General features: G+C 42.5%; 1 protein-coding gene across 6 annotated transcripts in view; it reads left to right on the top strand.

Moving 5' to 3' along the window:
• The window catches only part of Mapkap1 (MAPK associated protein 1), a 233,782-nt gene that overhangs the window by 183,743 nt on the left and 25,155 nt on the right, over positions 1-24,884 (top strand). For all 6 annotated transcript variants that reach the window (XM_090330646.1, XM_090330643.1, XM_090330642.1 and 3 more), the window contains exon 9: positions 7,877-8,017. In XM_090330646.1, coding sequence (XP_090186772.1) covers positions 7,877-8,017 — 141 coding nt within the window. The remainder of the gene's footprint in view (positions 1-7,876; positions 8,018-24,884) is intronic.

Raw genomic sequence — 24,884 nt, 5'->3', positions numbered from 1 at the left:
CCCAAACTTTTTGGCATTAGGACCCCATTTCATTCTTTTAAAGTTACTGTAATCTTAGCTAGTCGAGAGGTTAAGATCTAGCGGATTAGGGTTTGAAGCCATCCCAGGCAGAAAAAGTCCACCAGACTTCATTTCCCAATAACCAGCAAAAGGTTAGGCTGGAGGCATGGCTCAAGTGGTAGAGTACCAGTATGAGCAATAGCACCAGTATGAATGTGAGACTCTTGAGTTCATACTCCAATGTTGACAAAAAAAAATAAGAAGAAGAAGTGACTGAAGTGGGACTTGGAGTGTAACTGAGAGGTAGATATATGTGTTAGCACATGCTTACAGCACATTAGAAATTAGAGCGTGTCTCTAATTTTAGTCCCCAGCATCACAAAGGAAAAAGGGAAGAAGATGTTGTTTTGTTTATGTATTTGTTCTTGAGATAGGGTCTCACTGTATAATTCACACTGTCCTAAAAGTTCAACATATAGCTCAGACTGGCCTCCAGTGTTACAGCCTCTGGAGTGTTACATGACAGGTTTGCACCATACTTTGTTATAAAAAAAAAAATTATTGAGAACTCAACACTTACTGGGTAGACTTGGAGTGTGGGTCTAGTGGTAGAGTGCTTGCCTAGCATGCACAAATCCCTGGGTTCAATTCCTTAGTACCACATACACAGGAAAGGCCGGAAGTGGCACTGTGGCTCAAGTGGTAGAGCACTAGCCTTGAGAAAGCTCAAGGACAGTGCCCAGGTCCTGAGTTCAAGTCTCAGGACTGGCAAAAGAAAAAAAAAGAACTTGTATTCTCAGCATTATCAATATTATTGGAAGGGGCAATGACAAAACAAAGCCCAGGAGCATGGCCTAGAGGTGCTAACCTTGAGGAAAGCCCAAGGAAAGTGCTCAGTCCCTCAATTCAAGCCCCAGAACTGGGCGGGGGAGAGGGCGGGGGGGGGGGCGGCCAAGGATACCAGTCAGCTCTGCCTTTTCTAACAGTGGACCCTTCCTTCCTTCTTTCCTTTGTTCATTCCTACTTTTTCTTTCTTTCCTTCTTTCTTCCTTTCTCTCTTCGTTTTTTTTTTAATAGGACTGAATTACATTGAATTTATTTAAATTCAGTGAAATATTTCATGTATGACCTAAATTTGCTTTTGCCAAATTAAGATATTACACTTTGCAGTTTGCATTGCTGCACTGTTTTAACATTGAATTCAAACATAAATCTAAAATTCCTTGTACACAGAATGATATAATTAATAGAAATTATATTTTGTTATTTCATCTTAGCAGTTGTGTCTAAACTATTTTTTTCATATATTTTTATTGTAATTAATAGAAGGGTTACATTATATTTGGCAGATAGAAAGTGCATTAATTAAAATACATTGATACCCTTTCTCCTGTATTGGTCCCCATTTCCCTCCCTCACACCCCTACCTCTCATCTTGTTTTCCCCCCTTCCCTATCCAATTTCAAACGACCAAATACAAATATATCCAATATATCACATAACAAAGTGAGATACTGTAACAATATGAGATAACCAAGGGACAGCAAAAGAGATGAGAGATAACATAGGGACAACAATCACTCATTATATAGCTTTTGCTTTTATATCCTAGAGGTCCTTTCATTTAGCATCATACTATATGGCCTTATGTATCTAGGTTTTCTTCTATTGCCAATCTCTGCTAGGAGAGACCAAGGTTTCCACTGATTAATGCAAATGAGGGAAACCATTGAGCCTATGTTCCTTTGAGTCTGGCTTACTTCACTTCATATGATTTTTTCTAACTCTTTCCATTTCCTAACAAATGTGGCGATGTCGTTCTTTCTGACTGCCGCATAGAATTCCATTGTGTACAAATACCACATCTTGTTGATCCACTCATCAACTGAGGGACATCTGCATTGGTTCCATATCTTTGCTATGGTAAATAGTGCTGCAATGAACATCGTTGTTATGCTAGTGGATTTAGTATGTCCTTATTTCTGGACAATTGGGTAAATGCCTAGTAGTGGAATTGCTGGGCCATAGGGGAGCTCTATGTTTAGTCTTTTTTTTTTATTGTAATTAGTAAAAGGGTTACATGATATTTGCCAGATAGAAGGTGCATTAATTCACATACATTGATACCCTTTCACATGTCTTGGTACCCATTTCCCTCCCCCGCCCCACACCCCACACCCATTCTCTAGGGGAAAAAAAAAGAGACAACAGTACTTGGGGTTTGAACACAGGGCTTCCTGTTATGTGAAGACACTCCTCTGTTACTTGAGCCAGACCCCTGCCCTTTTTGTTTCAGTTATTTTTGGGATGTAGTCTTAAATTTGTACCCAGACCAGTCTGGATCATGATCCTCCTATTTACATCTTCATGCCTAATAGGGATGACAGGCTCACATCACCATGCCCAGCTATTGGGTGAGATGGAATCTCATGAATGCCAAGCTGGTCTCAAACCATGAGCTACCATGTTCAGCAAAAACAGTAGACACTTTGGAGCAAGATATTGACCTATTCTCTACCCTTGAATCTGCATCCCTGAACTCTATATCCATTTTTTTTATCTAATGTTATTAAGCCCTGAGACTACCCTAAGCCCTAGACTATTTCATCTCCTGTATCAGTCTTTGCTGCAGGCTGTAGAATTGCCCACATCCTTCCTTGCCTCCTCTCTTCTTCCCTTTATACTTCCTGTCCCAGCCTACTTTGGACTAAGACAGATGTCAGGTCCATTTCTATTCCTCCTTTCTGGCTTTCTACTCCAGAGAGTTAATCTGCTTCCTCTGTTGGATTCTCTGCTTGTCCCCCTAGTCCTCCCTTCATGGTAAATGAAATTTCTATCTTTCTTACAGGGCTTTTGTTGCTGTCCATTTGAGTTCTGGTGCTCACATTGCTATTAGGCCCCACCCTGAAATTTGATCTATCACAATACATCTTTGAGTTATTGCAGCTCAAGCGTTTTGACACAATACATTATGGTAATCCATGGCACATAGAGACATTAACACTCCCGACTTTGACAAAATACATTGTGAAGTCTTTGAAGACACCATTACAATTTATCTTGTCATTCACCAGGAGACCCAGTTCAGCATTAATGTAGATGAACACAGTGTGGCTTTTGTTTCCTTTAATTGCTTGTGACCTTTTTAATTGCTAATTTAACAAAATACCAAAGGGTTATATTTCAATTAAATTAATGGCTTGGGGAGGAAAGCTTTGGGAATTTTTATATGTTTATTTTAAAGAAATTTTCCTTTTCTCTACTTTGCACTTTAAGAAGATAAAATGTCTTCTTAAACACAAGTGGGTTTTTTAAATGTGAAATTCATAGTGCAGTAATAATTTTGATATCCAAACAGTGCAGTGCCAAGCATGTTTCCTATGTGGCTTAGTTTACCCTTTTTCAGAAGGATACAAATAGTAAAGGTTATATACACCAAGTCGTGAAACTTTTCTGGTCTGAAAACATGCTTTGGATATAATGTTTTGACTTTAAATAAATTATCTGGTATACACCATTTCTTGGGTATTTTTCTCCGCCTTGTGCTCCTTGCTTTGGGTTCTGTCGCTGGGTTATAAGCCCCTGAAGATCACAGCCCTGTCTGGTCATCACCAGTGCCCTCCCACAGGGTGCCTCCATCTGGCATGTGAAAGAAGTGATGGTTAAGGTGCATGTTCCTAAGGGGAGGTGTGGCTCAATGGTAGAGCTCCAGCCTTGAGCCAAAAAGCTAAGGACAGCACCCATGACCTGAGTTCAAGCCCCAGTAGTGGTGTCACAGACAGAGAGACAGACAGACAGACACACACTCTCTCTCTCTCTCTCTCTCTCTCTCTCTCTCTCTCTCTCTCTCTCTCTCTCTCGCACGCGCACACACACACACACACGTACACACACATGCAGAAAGCAAAAAAAGTTCATGTGCCACAAAGAAGCCACATTTGTGGGCCTGTTTGACAGATGCCACTGGAGCTGGCGCCCAACATCTGTTCCCATCAGCAGACAGCCTGCTCTGCAGTGAGCAGCTTGACCTGAAGGAGTATAGGATGGTGCCCTCCTGCACCCCCAGGTACTGTTGCCCTCCTGATCATAAAAGCAAAGCTGCCCCTTGTCAGCAGGGGCAAGGCTCAGGACTCACCCAAGTATCAGAGGGACTTAAATCCTCAAATGGGATATGAATTTACACTGGCAGAGAGTAGAAGGTCAATGCACAAAGCATTAGTGTGTTGAGCCAGCTCCAGCTCTGTAAGTCTTGAACAAAATTAATATAAGAAAATTGACAAGCCTTACTGGTTATTCCATAGCTTTAAGACCTCTACTAAAATCCTATCATCTCATCTGCCCATTATTAACATTTCAGCAAAATATAAAGTTTTCATTAATCTCCCACAGCAAATTTAAGAGTGAAAACTGGCACTTGTTTGAGCTTTTAGGACTACATTAGCTGGTGTATTAAACAAAATATGTCATTCTTCAGTAGCTTCTTTTAAGAAGCTAAATCAATTTCCAGCCATATTTATGCACCACTTTATCTAAAAGCATCTGAATTATCATTTACAGCTAAGCTGCTTTATTAGCAGCTGGCATTGAAATTGCTCAGTAAAAAATTATATGTCACGTTATAGTAATTTTTAAATTGGTTTTAATCCAACATCATAAAGTGGAAAAATCTTAAGTCTGTTTTTTCTCCTTTTAGTAATTGGCGTTTTAGCATAATAAGGTGTTACCTCTTTGCAAATCAAATACCTGAAATATTTAGAAAACACTAATTAGTAAAGAAAACAAGTTCTGGAGCTCAGAGCTAAGTTATCGACTATGGCATTTCTCACCAAAAATAGCTTTAGATGACTTAAAACATAAAAAAATATTTTAGCATTTTAGTAAAATTCTAATTCTCACATATAAAAAGTTCTAAAATAAAAGTAAACACATTTTGGCAGTTGTGTTTCAATAAAAATGTAGAGAAAAGGAATGATTATTTTATCATCTTTTCTGATCAGAAGCTGTAATCATAGTGCCTCTGTCCAAAATCACGGGTGTTGCAGAGAAAGGATAGGAGTTACAGAGGCCCTTGCTCAGGAGGATTCCTATGACCCACGACCTGTGATGTGCTGGGTGAAGGCCTTAACTTCCCGACATCTCACTGGGACACGCCATGTGGAACTCATCAAGAAGTTAATTTGTTCTTTGTACCAATACTAGGACTTGAACTCAGAACCTGTGGTTTTTAAACTCAAGGATGGCATTCTACCACTTGAGCCACAGCTGCATTTCTGACTTTCTTTTCTTGGTGGTTGATAAGAGTTTCATACCAACATTCCTACCAGGATTGACTTCAAACCACAGTCCTCAGATTTCAGTCTCCTGAATAGCTAGGATTATAGATATGAACCAGCTCCTCGCAATCCAATAGTTTTTGTTGGGCTTCTGCTTTCTGCACTGTTTTCCTCTGCACTGCCCTGCACAGCATCTAGGACTACAGTGCTGAGTATGTGCCTGCCCTCTTGCAGCTCTCTGTCTAGAGTGATAACTATTCTGAAGGGAGATGAAGGGTATAGTGACAGAAGGAGCCAAGCCTCAGGGAACAATCCTGGATCCTCACTAAAGCTAAGGTCTTCAGGAAAAGTAGGAAGTGGGGGCCAGAAGGGAGTGGGATGGAGACATGAGTGACCTGGGCAGGGAGCGCAGCCTGTGCAGGAGGCTCTAGGAGACCCCTCACAAGGACAGTGCCTATTGGAGGTGCTGAGGTTTCCAACATGTGAATATCCATAATATTTGCAAATAGAGTCCTGTGGTTCCTCATTGACAGACAGTGAGGTCAGTGGGGAAACAAAACCCAGTTTCTTAGAGTTTTTGGTTTGTTTGGTTTTTACCAGTCCTGGGGCTTGAACTTAGGGCCTGGACTCTGTCCTTAGAGACATTTTTGCTCAAGGCTAGCACTCTGCCACTGGAGACACAGCACCACTACTGGCTTTTTCTGTGTATGTGGTACCAAGAAATCGAACCCAGGACTTCATGAATGTGAGGCAAGCTCTGTACCACTAGGCTATGCTCCCAGCCCCCAAAACCAGTTTCTTAAAAACTTGGTCTGTGGGCAATGCAAAGCTCTTCAGGCTACCAGTTATACAACAGAAACTCCAGTTTGACACCCAGATCTAGAGTTTTGTTCCCCCCAACTCTTCCCTAAGGAGTTCTCTGAATCCTGTGGATGGTCATCCCCAGTCCCCTCTCTTCTGCCAGATCAGTGCTTACTTTGCCCCTGGATAGCACTAGAAAACAGAACCTCAGAAACCCACAGCCCAGCTGCTGGGAACCAGCAGGTGCTTTGCCTTTGCTTAGTATAACCTTGGGATGTGCTTATCCTCCCAAAGCCTTGGGTTCCTCAGCTGTATAAGAAGGAAATCTCTGAGACCCACCAGATTGTCATGAGATAATAGTGTAACAAAAGTGCTTTGCACACAACAGGCAGAGTAAGGACTATGTACACTGGCTATTTTTCATTTGGGAAAACTTAATGAGAGCATAGCAGTTGCCTGTACTGCCTGTAGGAGAGTATACATGAATAAGAAACTTTACTGACTTTGATGAAGGTTCCATATTAAGACAAAGCAACCACTCAACAATTCTAGGGTAAGGGTGAATAAGCTTTCTAACCACTGAATAAAAATAATTGTTACTGATACTTATGAAACATATGTTTGATTTTTTTACATGAACTTTAACACTTAGTGGGTGGCAAAAAAAAACAAGTTCAGAGAACCAAAGGTACCTGTGCAATAGCATGCAGCAAATTAGAGGCAGAGCTATGATTTCAGCTCCATGTCTACCTGGATCCAGGGCCTCTTTTTACCCACTCTTATGGAATTCATTGCCAGTCAGAGTGATCAGAAAAGATTACACAGAAGAGGTGAAGTTTGAGCTAGCCTGGGGTAGGAGGCAGATTCTGATGGGTCTATGGCAAAGATGGAGGGAATATGCTAAGCCAAGAGAACTATGGGAGTATAGATCCAGAAGTAGAACCCCTTGAATCTGTGACAGAGTCTGTCTGTGTGCTGCCTGAGTGGTTTGGGAGTCACTGAGAGAAGATATTGTGAGAAAGGACAAGGAAGACTAGAAAGTTAGGGCTTACTCTAGTTTATGGACAGCTATGATTGCTTGCCCGCAAAAAGTACTTTACTTGGGAGGCTCTAGGAAGACAGGGAAGGTTTTTGAAGACTAGTGATTGTATTTGTTTCCATGTCATTTAGCATACACAAGGCATTCACCAAACACTTGGTGAATGAACGAATGATCAAACCTTTAGAAAGATGAATCCGAAAATCTGATGGTGGCTGGAATGCAGCGGCAGGGAGCAGGGGGCGGGGGTCAGGGGAGAGATCCTGGTAGCCAGTGAGGAGACTGTCATAGCAGCAGCAGGCTTCTGCCATAACCAGAGGGGCCTGTAGGGTATAAGTCGCAAAGCTGCTGGCCAGATGGTTTGGGAATTTAGCAAAGGACAGGGCTTCTTCAAAGAAGAAAATCACACTGAAGAAAGAAGCAAGAAGAGTAACCCACAAACATACCTTGATATTTTCACCTACTCCTGGGGCCCTAGCTGCCTGCTAAGAGCAAGTGGGGATTTTTGTATTCGTTCTCTATCCCCACTGCCCAGCCAGAGGCCTGCCATGGCATAGGCAGTATTTGTGGAATTAATTGTTGAGTGATTAATATATTACCACTTTCTGTTTACTGGAATGTCATTATTAAGTCATCGCTCAGCCTTTTCTTCTCCAAATTAAATAGCCCATAGTATTTTAATTTATCCCAAAGCATTTTAAGCAGACACCATTTGCTAAGCCTCATGTATCTTTATGTGCTAAACTGCGTTTTCCCTCCCCAGGTTCAAGGGCAGACGGGGTTTTTGAGGAGGATTCACAAATTGACATAGCTACAGTACAAGACATGCTTAGCAGCCACCATTATAAATCCTTCAAAGTCAGCATGATTCACAGACTGCGATTCACAACTGATGTGCAGTTAGGTAAGTACACAAACAGGTGAAGAACTGAGCTCTCTATATCAGTGGTTTGTGAAGAAGTGAGGGAAGAAATGATGTGCAGCTTGTATGTGACCTGAATAAGGGAATTTGTTTTCTGAGGAGATACTAAAAAAACAATGACATCTGAAGCATATCCTTTCCCCCACCTGAGCATTCTGTCTAGTCACCTTCTTTATGAAGCAGAGGATTAGAAATAGACCCAATTCAAGACTTTTCAGTCTGACTTCAGCTTACCTGCTATCCTCATACCATTTTGCCCCTTCCCTTTCCTTTCCCCACAGAGGTCATGGCTGAGTCATTCCGCAAGCTTGGCAGTGATCTCAGAGGTTTCATTTGGATCTTCCCTGGCTAACCGAAACTAACTGGCTACTAATATTTGGGGTGATTTATTCTAGTGATACGCTAAATTTTTGACATAGCAAGAGTAGAACCAAGTATCACATCCTCAATCCTCAGATGCCTTGTCTAGTTATGCACTGTGCACTAGTCAGTGTGTTAAGTGCTCCAGTCAGAAGAGAGAAGGAATCCATGCCCAGCTCAAATCAGGTCTACTGTGATAGGTTAACTGCCCCCAACACTGATCTCCTCATGTAGGAAGAGAAGAGCCTGTTCCAGGCTCACATCGTCAGGAAGCCAGATTATACTCCACCCTGCCATTCTATCCCTTCCAGGGCCTTGTTTGTCTCTTGCATAAAGGAGGAGGTTCGAATTCTAACTCTAAGGCTCACTAATTTTATATTTCTCACAAATGCTTTGTTTCTCATGATGAAATCTCTCATGTTGGCATTAGTCTAAATCTGGCTAGTGTAATAAGCTTCAAAAATCTCCTCCAATATTCATTCCTAACTTGATGGATAGGAACTTGCAGTAGGCAGACACTTCAGCTCAGTAATTAAGAGATGGGCAAATGAACCTTGATGGTTGAAATTGTAGCTCTATCAGGATCTAGGCATTTAACCTTAAGCAAAGCACCGTCACCTTTCTGAGCTTTGTTTGATGAGAATACCAATAGCACCAGCTTTTAAGGATGGCTGTGGGGGCCAAGTAGGTTGGTGAAGGAGAGGTATGTGTCAGAAGCCTGGTCTGGGCCTCACTCATTTATTCTCTACATTACCACTGAAAAGTGATATACAACCCCATAGATCCAGTCTCATAAGCTAATGATGAGACTGGAGTATCACAGCACGTGCAGAATTCTTAGAAAGGTGCTCAGTGAACAAGAGCTACCAGGGCACTGGGGGTATGGCCCTATGATTCAGTATGTGATTAGTGTATACACAGCCAGGGTTCCATGCCCAGCACCACACACACATGGACACACACACATACACACACTAGATGCTATGATGATGCAGCCCACATACATGAATCAGTAACTTTGGAACAAAACACGGAACCCACCTTCTTTCTCCCCTTTCTGTACTTGTCCCTCCTCACCACAGGGGGAGGGGGAAACTATATCGCTAAAGTGACCAGATTGCTAATTTATTGTTGATGGAAACATAAAGTTGCTTAGTATTTTGTACTCTGAGAAGTTTTTCCTGGTTCTGTCATAGAAATAAAAATAGTAAGACTAAGCCAGGCAAGGTGGCTCACACCTGTAATCCTAGCTGCTTAGGAGGCTGAGGGTCTTGGTTCAAAGCTAGCCTGGGCACTAAAGTCCAAGAGACTCTTTATCTCCAATTAACCACTAGAAAATAGGAAGTGGGGCTGTGGCTTCACGGGTAGGGTGGTAGCCTTGAGCTGAAGAGCTCAGGAATAGCACCCAGGCCCAGAGCTCAAGCCCCATGACAAGAAGAAGGAGGAGGAGGAGGAGGAGGAGACTGGTCAAAACAAGCAAAAACAGATAAACAGGTGTGGTAGGGCACCTGAGGAAGCTTGAATATGAGGATTAGAAGCTCTAGACCAGCCTGGGCTATGTCTGGGAGACTTTGTCTTAAAAAAGATAAAGAGGAGCTGGAAATGTGGCTTAGTGGTAGAGTGCTTGCCTAGCATAAGTGAAGCCCTGGGTTTGATTCCTCAGTACCACATAAACAGAAAAGGTCAGAAATGGTCAAGTGGTAGAATTCTAGCCTTGAGCACACAGAGTCTCAGAGACTATGCCCAGGCCCTGAATTCAAGCCCCAGGATTGGCAAAAGAAAAGAAAGAAAGCAGGGATGGGGGAAGGGAAATGGGGACCAAAACATGAGAAAGGATATCAATGTTTGTGAAGTAATGTACCTTCTATCTGGCAAATATAATGTAACCCTTCTATTAATTATAATAAAAGTATATGGAAAAAAGCTTCAAAAAAAGAAAGGAAGGACAGAGGGGGGAGAAAGGAAAGGAAAAGAAAAGAAAAAGAGGCCAGGCAGAGGTAGGTATAGGTATAAACCAATGGTTTATACCTATAATCCTAGCTTTAAAAAAAAAAAAAAAAAAAAAAGCCAATTCCTTGGGACTGGGTATGTAGCTCAGTGGCAGTTCTCTTGCCTACTAAGGGCCCTCCATCTAATCCCTTGATGTGGTTTTACTATGAAGCATTCTGAAAGTCACTGCTATAATGATGGGGAGAGGGGCTTCTGAAAGCCAGGGGTCTGTTTCTTGATCTGGTTACATTGTTTTGTACATTTTGTGAAAAAGTGACATATATTCTTATTTTTATATGCATCCTTTGTATGCATTTTGATGCTCAGAAATATAGTGTGTTTGGCTGCAGCACTTGCCTAGCAGCAAGGGATCTGCTTTTTTCTGATAGGCCTCAGTTTAAGAAGTTCAGTAACTGTAATCCTAGCTACTCAGGAGGCTAAGATCTGAGGATCGTGGTTCAAAGCCAGCCTGGACACAAAAGTCCATGAGACTTTTATCTCCAAGTAACTATCAGAAAACTGGAAGTGGCACTGTTAAGTGGTAGAGCACTAGCCTTAGCTGAAGAGCTCTAGGACCGCAACCAGGCCCAGAGTTCAAGCCCCATGACAGACAAAAAAAAAGAAAGAAAGTTGTTCAGTAAGTGGCCCAACTGCAATGGAGACAGGGATGTTTGTAGTGAGCATCACCAGTGATCCACCCTGCCCATTCCACAGTGTGAGGAACAAGTTGGAATGGTAATCAAGACCCCAGGCCTTTCTCCCACTCTTCTCTCAAGAGAAGATACATTAATTCACCTGATTAAGATGAATTATTCTGATTTTTTAAATGCTATTCCTGGGGCTTAAACTCAGACTCTGACTGTCCCTGAGCTTTCTTATTCAGGGATACCACTTGAGACACAGCTCCACTTTAGGTTATTAGTAGTTAGAGGGTAAGAGTCTCACAGACTTTCCTGCCTGAGCTGGCTTTGAACCTCGGTCCTCAGATCTCAGCCTCCTGAGTGGCTAGGATTACAGGCATAAGCCACTGGCACTCAGACTGATTCTTTATTCCAAGGTAAAAGCCTACCTCTATAGGCTTGGTCAGGCCTGGGCTCAAATCTTACCAGTACTACTTACCTGCACAGTTTCCTTAGACAAGTTCTTTCCCTCTTCAATCTTAGTTGTTGCCATTTATAAAATGAAGATTACATTACTTATCTACTACATAGAGTAAAGAACTTGGATTCTAAACTGTAGCTCATCTTAGTGTTATTGCCATTATTATTTTGCCTTTTGCCATCTCTCCTCTCTCCTATTCTCCACTCTTGTGAGTATTAAATCAGATCACTCAGATTAGGTGGTGGCTATTTTGCCAGAACCTCTCGCATTGCCACAGTGGATCCCTGTCAGGTAGAAATGGATGGCACCAGTGAAACAGAGCAGTGATTCCCATCTGGCGCTACTGGATGCTTCCTGTGGTACATGTGATGCCCTCTGGCGGAGAGTCACAGCCCTGAGGAGTTAAAAGATGGTGTTAAAACATGTGTTTCTGTTAGGAATCCAAGTCCAAACTTCAGCATTAAATGCATAAACTTCATAAATATTTCTAAGGGATTTTGTGGCAGTCAAATGAGTATGCCCTTGGTATGATATAACTTAGTGAATGAATAAGCTCATTTATCCAAGTACTTTAGGTCAGGTGTAGCACTTCAGACTCTCCTTCCACTCTCATAACATAAAGCTGTGCACAAAGAAATCCGGACACTCTTTTTGTTTGGAGGTTTTGCTCTGTTTTGTTTTTTGGCCCGATTGTTTTGAACCAGTACTGGGGCTTGAACTCAGGGTCTTGATTTTGTCCCTTGGCTTTTGTTTGCTCAGGCTGGTACTTTACCACTTGAGCCACAGCTCAACTTCCAGGTTTGTTTGCTTTTTTTTCTCAGCCTCCCGAGTAGCTAGGATTATAGGCATGAACCACTACAGCCCAGCCGCAATCTAAATATTCTTTCCTTTGATTCTACAGCTAAGTTCAAGGCAGCAAACAGCACACCCTTAGCAGTGTTCAAGTGAACAGCTGGATTCTGAGATCAGTAAACATTTTATTTTATTTCACCTGAGTAGCCAGGTACTTCAGATCTTTGCTGACACTGATGGATGGTCCCCTCCACTCTTCTGTCCCATGTCAGTCAGAGCAGAGATTTCATGTGGCCTTCTCACCCTTCTCAGTGGTGTCTGCAGCATTTGCCTAACATCCCTACTAAGTCCACAGAAAGCCACGATCCACACCAAATTCATGACTCATAAGAGTATATAGCAGAGTGCCAGGAGCATGGCCTAGTGGTAGAGTGCTTGCCTAGCATGCATGAAGCCCTGGGTTCCATTCTCCAGTACCGCATACACAGAAAAAGATGGAAGTAGTGCTGTGGCTCAAGGGGTAAAGTGCTAGCTTTGAGAAAACCCAAGGACAGTGCCTAGGCCCTGAGATCAAGCCCCAGGACTGGGGGGTGAAGAAAAAAAAAAAAGAATGCACACCAGAGTCTGGCTCTGCTGTGCCATTGCAGCTGCTATTTTCTGATGAGTGGAAGGAACTGATGTTCCAGCTACCAACTGCTATTTGTTTCTTAATTCTCAGAAATGTCAAGGGATGGACAGTCAGGTATTGCTCCCTAACATCCAAACTTACAAACCAAGTTCTACCACACTTCCTGTGATCAGGAAACTAATGGGTTCTGTTATAAAACCCATAGCCAACATCCCGTCTGTGACAATGACTGTGACAGTGTTTACTGTGTACCAGACACTTTGCTAACTGCTCTTTTTTTTTTTTTTTTTTTTTTGCCAGTCCTGGGCTTGAGCTCAGGGCCTGAGCACTGTCCTTGGACTTTCTCAAGGCTAGAACTCTACCACTTGAGCCTCAGCACCATTTCTGGCTTTTTTCTATGTATGTGGTACCGAGGAATCGAACCCGGGTCTTCATGCATGCTAGGCAAGCACTCTACCACTAGGCCAAACTCCTGGTCCCACTAACCCCACTAACTGCTCTTTTGATAAACACTTACAGCTGAAATTACAGAACTATTAGAGAGTACTGACATACCCTTTTTTTTTAAATATGTGGAAATGGAGAAAATGTAGTAACTAAACTGGGATCAGAATTAAAGACCGAGGTGAAGTCCTAAGCCTGACTACTTAGCTTTGCCATCAAATCATCACTGTGCTGGTCCTCTGTACTTCTATGACAATTTATAGTCCACAGCCACTTTTCACCCCTGAACTTCATTTAGTCCACACAGCACACTGATATTGTAGTTCCATTTTATGACTGAGAAACCAAGGCTTAAAAGAATTAGTGAAGTAATGGGATATTTAAAGCATGGTTATACTTAGTGTAAACTAATTCTTTCCTCCTTTTAGCTGTCAGACATGTAGTGGAGTATCCATTTCCAGCAGAAGTCAGGATAAAACCCAATCCATCCTGCCAGAGGTACCTCCATCATTCATAACTTGACCTTCACAAAGGAAATAATTACTCTGAACTGTGTACATGTCTTTCTCTCTCCTCCTCCCTAACTCTAGAGATGGACGTCACCCTCCACTCTCTTACAGATATGGCTAATCAGTCACAGCACTCTTTCCCTCTGGGCCTAGACTTAGATCTCACTTCTTGCCTGTGCAGTCTTCTAAACAACCTCTACAATCACCATTGGTTTGGTTCTCAAATTAAAATCTGTTTCCCATCCTGTCATACCAGTTGGAAAGTTAACCTAACAAGCCATCGTATCTAATTATTTCTGTATTTCTCTAAAACATTTTTGAAATAGTCATTTTGTCTCCTTCATTTGTGGGTTAAGCCTAAAAGTGCAGATGGCCTTTTAAATGTAGACCTAGCCTAAGCTTATACCTAACCATTTGATTGGGGCTAGGTACTGATACAGGGAGCTACCCAAACAAGGCTAGTAGATGGAAATAGGTGTGAGGGACATGTATTTAAAAAGGTCACGATGACAAATGCCAGCCATAATCCAGGAAGTATACCATTCATATATATTTGTTGTTTGACTAGTTGAAGCTGGATTACTATATATCAGGCAAGAAGCTACACAGAAACCAATAAAGTCATCGTCATGGTAGTAACTGTCATTTACCAACGCTGACCATGTATGTATATCCCTGTCCTCATCCCAGATCTGTTGGCTTAAAATCTCTTTTCTTTTTACGTGTGTGTGTGTGTGTGTGTGTGTGTGTGTGTGTGTGTGTGTGTGTGTGTGTGTATGCCAATCCTAGGGCTTAAACTCAGGACCTAGGCGCTGCCCCTGAGCTTTTTTGCTTAAGATTAGTGCGTTACCACTTGAGACACAACTCCAGTTCTGGCTTTTCTGCCTGTTAGAGATGAAAGTCTCATGATTTTCATGCTAAAGTTGGCTTCAAACCTCAATCTTCAGATCTCAGTCTACTGAGTAATAAGGATTCCAGGAGTGATCCACCATCACCTAACTACTTTTTTCTTCCAGTCAGGATCCTATATGTAGGCCACACTGGCTCCAAGCTCACAATCCTCAGGCCTCAGCCTCCCATATGCTGGGCTTTTAAGCATGGGTTAGCACACTAGCTCAACATCTCCCCTTACTTGGAAGCATAATCTCATGGCATTCAGAGAACTTTCTCAGTCCTTAGCTCTTTGCCCACACTTCTTTTTCCTATGTAGGTCTACCTGGTTTCCTCTGAGGACCCCTCAGGCTAAGGAGTTGATAGCTGTGCCCCTTGTACAAAGTGACTGCCTTTGTCTCTCTTTTATCATTGTAGACCCTTCACTTGTCATCAAGGGATCTTTACTCAGCAGTTACTATTGAACCTATAGTCAATAACTATAAATCAATTCTCAAAAGAAAACTTCATTATTGTTGCTTTTTAATACATAGTCTGCAAACTTAAGACCTGTATTTACATCACAAAATGCAATGAATGAAGGCCAGCAGCTCCAGGCTCACTCTGACATTGGAAGTAGTTCTGGGTGGCCATGTGAGTGAAATATTTCCCTTAACTGGGTGCCAATGGCTACGCCTATAACCCTATTTACTCAGGAGGCTGAGATCTGAAAATCACAGTTCAGAGCCAGCCTAGGTACTTTTATTTTTTTTTTTTTTTGGTCTTGTCAGTTGTGAGGATTGGACTCTGAACCTGGGCGTTGTCTCTGAACTCTTCAGCTCACGGCTACCACCCTACCCCTTGAGCCACAGCCCCACTTCCGGTTTTCTGGTGATTAATTGGAGATAAGAGTCTCTTGGATTTTAGTGCCCAGGCTAGCTTTGAACTGAGATCCTGAGATCTCAGCCTCCTGAGTAGCTAGGAATATAAGTGTGAGCCACCATACCAGGTGAGTCTGGGCACTTTTATCTCCAGTAAACTACTCAGAAAAGCCAGAAGTAGTGCTATAGTTCAGGTGGTAGAGTACTAGCCATGAGCACAAATAGGCTCAGGGACAGTGCCCAGACCCTGAGTTCAAACCCCAGGACTGGCAAAAAAAAAATCCTGGGGCCGGGAGTTTGGCCTAGTGGTAGAGTGCTTGCCTAACATACATGAAGACCCGAATTCAATTCCTCGGTACCACATATATAGGAAAAAAGCCGGAAGTGGTGCTGAGGCTTAAGTGGTAGAGCTATAGCCTTGAGAAAGTCCAAGGACAGTGCTCAGACCCTGAGCTCAAGCCCAGGACTGGCAAAAATAAATAAATAAATAAATAATCCCTTGTTTGTTTTGGTATCTAAATAACTCCAAACTCTAGAAATTCGAGTTTAGAACTCCTGAGGGAGGCAAACTATTTTACTAATTCATTACCGTTTCCCCTCTCATTAAATGTAAGGAGATGGTGTCCCCCCCACTGCAGGTCACTGGGTGATCACAAGTTACATGTCCATGCTCAGCTGCAGTCCCAGGGACCACGCAGTAATTTGAGGATGGCAGTTATGCTGTTAAAATGATTGGTCTGTCTCTAATGTGACAGTATTTCCTGAAATAAAATTTAGAATTGAATTTTCTACTAATGAACTTAGGAGGTCACAGGACAGAACCATCTAAGCTGTCTTCAGAAAATATCCTTTACCACTTTAGTGCTTCATGCAATGACTGAATTGAGGGGGAAAAAATCCTGACTTCAAATATCAGAAATTCTAGGGCTTTATCTAACTTTATAGTTGCTAATTCTCTGCTCCCAGAGCCATCATTGTAAGAATTCCCATGGAGTCATTTAGGGTGGCTGAGAAGGAAGGGAGAGCTGGAGGTATTCCTGAGTGCTCACCCAGGATTCCTTGCTCTTTATCATCTGGGGAAGATCCATTTTTTTCCACTCCCTGCATGGAATGATAAATTCTCCCAGGAAAGAGCGTTACTTCTTCCCAGCTGACATCCTGCACTCCCCAGAGATACTGCCCTCCAGGGAGTATTTAGTGTGGTCATCTACCTGCCTCCTCTGCAGAAAGAATTTAGTCTTCTGGCAGCACATATGTTGCTTGGGGGGGGTGGGGGGGTGGGATCAGTGAGCCCTTCCCAGCACCCAGCCCTGTGTTGGAGGCTTATTGCAAATTTTTACTAGTCCACCCTTGTTTTGCTTGCTGAGAAGAACAACGGACTTTCATGGTCCCTCTCACTTGTGGTCTTTTATTGGCCACGCCCTGAAACTGGCAGCTAGGAAGCTATGTTTTCTTCACAGCTTTGGGTGGAACCTGCACTCCTGGGACCCAGCACCCAACTTAATCTCAAAAATAAGACTGCCTTGGGTTTCCTTTGCCCCCAAATAATTTTGTCTTCTATTTTGAGTGTGTAATATTGCTGGAAAGTGCTTTAATCCTGAGCTGTATTTGATTAGTGTATGGCTGGAAAGCTTCTCTGTTTAAGCCCTGGCCTGGTAGTATGGAGACATGAATTATGGTGGGTGACATCACACATGTCATGTCCCAGCCCTGAGCCTCAGTGTCTTCATATGGAGAATCAAAGCCCCAGACGAAGTGATCTCTGAGGTCTCATTAAGCCCAAACAGCCTGTGTCTGATCCTGTGTGTAAATTCAGGCAAGTTTCAAAGACTTCCTTGACTGCTCTGTGGATGATATCGATTGGTCTTGTATATTCAGCAAAATCCACTCTGGCCAAGAGTAGTTCAGTGGTGCTCCCAGGGGCTCTTCCAGGCTTTTGTGAGCTCTAGTGACCTAACGACAAGAGGATTGTGGAATTGTATAAAAGGCTACTCCAGGATTTAACAACACTGGGGCTTTTGTAGTCTTAAACTCAGAGTTGTAGGAAAATAATGAATGAACCACGGCTCCTGATGTCTAAGCAAATAAATAACAAGTGTACTGGGAGATACACTGAAACACAGTGTTAAGTGCCCTAATATTTGCAAGGTTTTCTAGTCTATAGAAGAACCTCAAGGAATTTGGGGGTGTGCCTCCTCAGAGTCTAGCATTGTCTCACAACGAGGAAACCCTGGCTGCAGGGCATACATCCTAGAATTAACTAAGTCAGCTGTACATATGCTAACTTGGCTCATGCTGGGCCAGTCTACTTGCACCTTTCTGAGGTTTATCTGTAGTAACACTTGAGGTAATGACTGAGCTTTTATTATTTTCTAGCACATAGTAAGTGTTTTGGGTGCTGTATCATTCCATCTTCATGACACCTGGAATTGACACTAGGAGGAAATCTAGGAGTACTGAGGAAGCACGAGAACACCAGTGCAGCTGTGCCAGCAAAGTCCTTGTCTGCATAACTCTAGGCCTGAGAACATTCTTTCCAATGCTGAGTTGAGCTCGTGGAAAGTGCAGGAAGAGACATGGCCAGTGACACTGGTGATAGAGAATTATTGGATGATTGGTAGGGACAGGGTATGGAACCTCAAGCTGGACAGGCCTGGGGCCTGTCTTGTTCATACCCCTTTCGTGGCTCCCTCCAGATCCTTGTCCCTGGGTTTGTGTATCGTCCCTCATCTCCATGCCTGACTCCTCATAATCTTAGTTAATAGAAGCAGTTATCACTAGCTGTGTGCCAGACACTGTGCCAAGTACATCTCATGCCTTATTTTACTTAATCACCACAAGCCCATTTTATAATAGTTCACCCAAAGCCACATCTTAGGAAATGGGAAAACTGAACTTTGAAATTTCTGATTCCAGAGTTCTCATCCCTGATCTGTACTGCTGCATTAAAGGGGTTCATTCTCCCCTTGTTAGAGGTGTTAGAGGCACTCAACAAGCCATTGTTTGCAGAAAGACCTAATCTGGTGCTTCCCAAGGAGGGTGCTCTCTGCATTTGTAGGAGTTGATACATGGTACATTTCCTTTTATGGAAATGTGGTTAGTTAAACCAGACAAGGGTCCCCTGGTGATAAAGCCTTGGCCCAGTAATTCCCCCCACAGGGTTGTATATACATAGAGTTACATTTTGTTTATTTTGAGCTGCCTTGTTAAGGAAGGATTTATATGCTAGTGTTGATACAGGACAGCAATCAGGCAGTGTTTTCTGCCTTTGACAGTTGGTGTGATAGTTTGCTTCCAGTGAAGTTTGACTCACTGTATCTTGAGGCTGTCAGAGGAGAGCATGAAAAGGTCATGATGGATGGCAGTGGATAAGTGGGAAGGGAGGAGGACTGGTAAAGCAGACAAATGGCCTCTCTTGTTTCTGAGGGAAGGGTGACTGGCCACTCCAGGCCGTCCATGTGCTCTTCTTCCTTACCTGCTCACCTGCTGATGGGGAAAGCTGATAGAGAGACACTGTTTTTGACAGTAGCACAGGTTAGATATAATGGAGTTCACATGCTCTCTTCCTGTTAGCTCAGCCCTCTTCGTACTTGAGAGTTAGCTAGATGGAAGTATTGTACAACTCATTGTTTCCTACATTTTAAAAGTTAGGAGATGGGCATGACGATACATAAGTGTAATTCCAGCACTCAGAGGTACAGAATGAAAGTTGATCAAGGTTTAGACTCAAACAAAAAACAACTTATCTAAGACCTTCCTTCCCCATCTCTCCGAGTAAGCTGGATGTGGTTGTCATACATGTCTATAATCCCAGCTGTTGAGAGTATATAGATAAGAGGGTCACAATCCTAGACAGTCTCAGGTAAAAGCAAGACCCTCCCTGGAATAAAGCAAAAAGAACTGAGGTTGTGGTGTAAGTGGTATATCGCCTGCCTAGCAATCCTGAGGCTCTGAGTTCAAACCTGATACTGCCAAATAAACATAAATAAATAAATAAATAAATGTGTATGTATGTTAGGAATGAAAACTGAATTGTAAAATGGAAAGTAAATCAACAGTTATTGGGTACTTGCCTAGTTGCCTTTTGCTTTAATTCTTAGCATCTCAACAAAAAAGAGATTGTTTTTAATTTTTATGAATTTACTTATGGAAAAATACAAATAAGTGAAAAATGTAATCCCACTAACCAGAGTTGAGTATGATCTCAGTTATACTTTAGAACATATCCCCATTTTACCAATACTGAGATTTGAACTCAAAGCCTAGTAGCCCCTCAGCTGGCTTTACTCAGCTGGTACTCTACCACTTGATCCATACTTGTGACCCTGATTTTTTTTTTCCTGGTTATTTTGGAGATGCTGTCTTGTGGAGGTTTCTGCTTGAGCTGGCTTCAAATTGAAATCCTCCCTATCTCAGTCTCGAGTGGCTAGGATTACAGCGTGAACTACACAGCACCTTTTGATCTTTTTACTAAATATATTTTAAAGTGCTACATATGAAACCCAGAGGCTAGCACGTACTAGGCAAGTACTGTACCACTGAACGATATCTTTATCCTCTATAGATAGTTTTCTTCCCCTGTTTATCTAATATTGTATTATAAGCATTTTTCCCAGTCAGACTTTCCTTGGGTATAATTTTCCCCTGGTTATGTTATATTTTATCGTCGTTGCATTACTGTTCTTCAATTATTGCCCAGTTAATTTTGAGAAATGTAAATTTAGCAAAAAAAAATAGCTCTCCTGTTTCTTTTTTGTGTCTGTTTACTGTACTGAGGTTTGAACTCAGGGCCTCTTGCTTCCTAGGCAGATACTCTACCATGTAAGCCAGGTCTGCAGCCCTTTGCAGGTTCACAGTAGTCATTTCCAGGTTACGTTCTCTTGATTTTGCCTGGGACAACCCTGACAGCCTCAAACTGCAATCCTCTTGCCTATGCCTCCTGAGTAGTTGTGATTATAGGCATGTACACCACCCTTCACCAAAAATATACTTATAATCCAAATTATTTAAGAGAATGCATAAATGACACTTTACAGAGTACCTTTTTGCCTTTCCTTCAGAAACTACATGAAAACGAAAGCTCTAGTTGAGGAAAACCATACACTGGTAAAAAGGAAGACTTATATTTGGATTATGTCCACATATGAACAAAAGTAGGCATGTACACTTGTGAACACATGCAAACATTTCCTTGGTCCTTGGTGAAAACAGTCTAGACTTCCTTGATCTATGCCAATGAGGCCTTGCCCAGCCATGGAGTGAGCCAGGACTTGGGAACTAGACATTTGAGGGTATGAAGAATGACTCTTTCACTTCAAAGCTCTCTGACTGCAGACAAGCCTCCTCACTGCATAGCACTTGCTGAGGCATGCTTTGTAGAACATTAGCACAGTTCTTAGGCAACTGTGTAGTGGCTAATAAGCAGAAGGGTCCTAGGTTCAGATTCCAGCTTTGCCTCTTAGGAACTGACTGATTTTAGACAAGCTCCTTAACCTCCCTGTGTTTTGTTTCCTTTCCTCACAACAGTTGACTATAGCAACTAGCTAGGGTTGTCAAGAGACTCAGACACAGGCACACAGCTCTGCTGGCTCTTAGCTGGGGCAGGGTAACATTAGTTGTGTTAAATTCCTGTAGAGGAGCTGGAGTGTAGCTTAGTGGTAGAGTGCCCACCTAGCATGCACAAAACCCTAGGTTTGATTCCTTGATACCACATACCCAGAAAAAGCTGGAAGTAGCATTATGGCTCAAGTGGCAGAGCACTAGCCTTGAGCAAAAGTGTCCAAGGACAGTGCCCATGCCCTGAGTTCAAGTCCCAGGATTGGACAAAAAAAAAACTCCTGTAGAGACCAGTTGGGTCTGAGGCGAGGACTGCAAATAATTCCTGCACTGGAGCCCTCTGACACAAGAGCAGCTGTGAGCTCTCCTGCAAGGGTTACACTTTTACTCTTTTCCTGGGCTTGAGGACTTGGTGGCAGAAGACCTCTTAGTACTTCACTGTCCAGGGAGGCATCACCTCTTCAGGCCCAGAACTCACCTCCTTCCCTTACAGTCACAGCAGCAGTGACTGGTGAGCCACAGCTCCCCATTTGAGAGTCCTACCAGCCTCTTCCCCACTGCACCATACCACCCCTCATTGTCCCTGTGTCTGGCCTGGACTGTGGTAGACACCAGCCACCTAAGTTGTCTCCTTCCAACAAGACCTTTGGCTCAATGGTAAGAGTACCTTCCTAGCTAGTAACCACAGTATCAGTTGTCTCAAATGATTAGTTCCAAGATGAAAATGTAATAATTTAAAAGAAGACCTGGTACTCCCCAAGTTTCCAGGTACGCTCAGGCTGGATGCTAGGGCTCTCTTCAGCAGTGGGGTATAGGGGTACACCTCAGCCCCACCCAGCCTGGATGCCATCAGATGCTAGCAGGAGTACCCAGCAGGGCTCAGCTTTGAGAAGCTGAGACTCACATCTCAGTGGAGTGAGATTATTTAATGTACAAAGGATTTTTCTCATCAGGAAAGATTCCCCTACAGGTTCTTTTAAATAGTGACTCCTTGAGGCAGGCGCGAGTTTTACAGATCATTAACTGCTTGACGGAAAGCCTGCAGGGCAGAGAAACTTAAAGCTGAAGTGTTAGGAGCCCCTGCCAATTACAGATCAATCCAGAATGAAGATAAAGTATCACTGGAACTAGAAGTCAGTGGGAAAATGTGATCTACTTCTGGAAAAAACCTGATTTACATGCGTCTTTTGTGCAGCACACTGATTGTTTAACTGGTGTTCCACCTGTCTCCCCATCGTGAACTGATTACATTCATCTCCACATCTCCATCTCCAGGCCCCAGTCTTGGGGTTCCCTCTGTGAACGGCATCTGCACAGGAACCCTAGGAAAGGGCATCACTGGGAAAGTGGTCTGTGGCCAAGCAGACTTAGGCAACTGATGCAGAGATACTGCCTGTAATGGATGAACTCTACCAGAACAATTTGCAGATAAAAATAATAGAAGTTAAAGTGTACTTTACATGATAAAAGAAAGATGAAAGAGGACGAGAGTCTGTTACATCTGAGATGGTTACACAAGTCCTGCTTTGTGAAGTAGGCTCCGTTGAAAAGATTGATGCAATGGGGAGTGACCTTGGCTTGGAGCAGGAGCTGGTGATGTATGTATGAGCATCTCTCTGCTAAATGGACCCAGATTTGTAGCACTAATATACATGGGAGCCCAGAACCAAACTCAGTACGGCAATAAATCAACAGCCACTTTGGGTGTCATTTCTGGTTTATATTCCACTATTGTTCTATCACTTTAATTCATGTCACTATCATCTTTTCATCTGGAACAGTTTTATATAATTTTCCAGTGGAGTTACCTGACAAATCCTATCAAATTAACAAGGTACATTAACAATATTGACTGACTACAGCTTTGAGAGCTGTAGGGCCATAGAACAAGATCTTGCCCACCGTTTCTCTCTGGTGATTTTTTTTCCCCTTCTCGTTCTGGAATGTGAGACAGGGTGTAGTCCACTAAGACATATGCACATTTATTTTGCTGTGTGCATTTTTGCTTTTATAAATGTCAAAATAAAAAGCAGAATAAAGAGAGTGTATATATGCATGTGTACACACACACACACACACCAATAACCATAGCTGAAGTACCTTTCTCCTTTCAGGGAACTATAGAAATGGCCAAATCTTTAACAATTAATGACCAAATTGGAAGCAAGAGTATAACTGGGTAGTCATAATCTATTTTAAGTGAACAGTAATAAAACTGGTCAGTTGATAGATTCTTACCCCCCTGAAGTCATCTAGATATGAGCATCTGAGTCAACTGGACTTATGACATTATACCTCATTGAAATCTGACACTCCTGCCATAAGTGTAATAACAAACTCCAGCATCCAATTAAGAAAACAATAGCGGTTGTTGGTCTTTATGGAAGGCCGCACATCATGTCACAGTCACGTTGCCCTGTGGTGGCCAGGGCCTAGGCATCCACCACTGCATGGTCTTCTCCACAGACGGCAGCCTCCACCCTCATCCATCCATATGTGCCTTCTGCCATTGTCTACCTGAGATTCAGAGTTTAGTCATAAAATAACATTGAAATGAATGACAGTGATAACAGACCTTATCACTAGGATTCTGTTTGTATTTTTCATTTTAAATTTGCTGTCAGACTGTGGTTGCTGTGTCTGGCCATATTAGTGTTAGGGGGTTAGGATGTTAATTGAGCTATTTCTTTCATATGCTTCTTTGGGCTTATTAATTGCTCTGCATTTGGCTCAAAAAAAAAAAAAAACATTGTAAGTATGACCCATAGGATAGAACATGTCAGCCTTGATTGTCTTTTCTATTTCAATGTTACAGTTGTTATCTTAATTATTTCATATGTTAACTTCATTTTGCTTTTTTTTTCCTCTCTTCATTTTGACCCTGACCTTTAAACCATGGCCTAAAAATTAATAAATTTTAAAGCTCCATATGGGGCTCTATCCAGAGGGTTTTTGCCCCACTTGAGGAACAGATTCCTCAGTTTTCAGTGAAAGAGAGAAAAGTGTGTCAGCCGAGCATGTGCGTCTCTGAAATACCTGGAGAACAAGCACTGTGAATGTCGACACCCATCCTGGGACACCTCCCTTCCTTGGGGCTCCCCATATCCAGTCACTGGATGGCAGGCTTTGTGTATTAAAGCCCTGGGGCGGGGGAAAAAACCCTGAAGTTCTCATGTTAACATTCTAGCTTCCTGCATATGAAGTCTTTGTTGCATAAAGCTCATACCCACTGCTGAGTATCCTCTGCAAGCAGACTTCAAGACTTGAACTTGGAATGTTTTGTGAAAGACCCTTGGATTCCTCTGCGACTTCCTTTAAGTATAGTTGGGACAGTGTTTTAGTGTCACAGATGAGAAGGGTCCCTCCCCCATTTTTAGTATGTAAGATTTTTCTAGATCAAAACTTTTCATTGGTAGTTTAGTCATAAATGACATTAATCTATCTTCCCCAGATTGTTTTTAATTCATTAAGCCAGGTGCCAGTGGCTCATACCTTTATTTCTAATTACTTAAGAGGCTGAGATCTGAAGATCATTGTTCTTTCAGTTCCATGCCAGCCCAAGCAGGATAGTCCGAATGACTCTTCCCTCCAGTTTACCAGAAAAAAGCTGGAAGTGGAGGTGTGGCTCAAGTGATAGAATATGTTACCCTTGTAAACAAAACCTTAAAGACAGCACGCAGACCCTGAGTTCAAGTGCTAGGACCAGCACAAATAATAAT

This window comes from Megascapheus bottae, chromosome 3 (assembly GCF_031878675.1).
Source record: "Megascapheus bottae isolate mThoBot1 chromosome 3, mThoBot2.hap1, whole genome shotgun sequence".
NCBI classification, from domain to species: Eukaryota; Metazoa; Chordata; class Mammalia; order Rodentia; family Geomyidae; genus Megascapheus; species Megascapheus bottae.
This window is presented reverse-complemented; position numbering and strand designations above follow the sequence as displayed.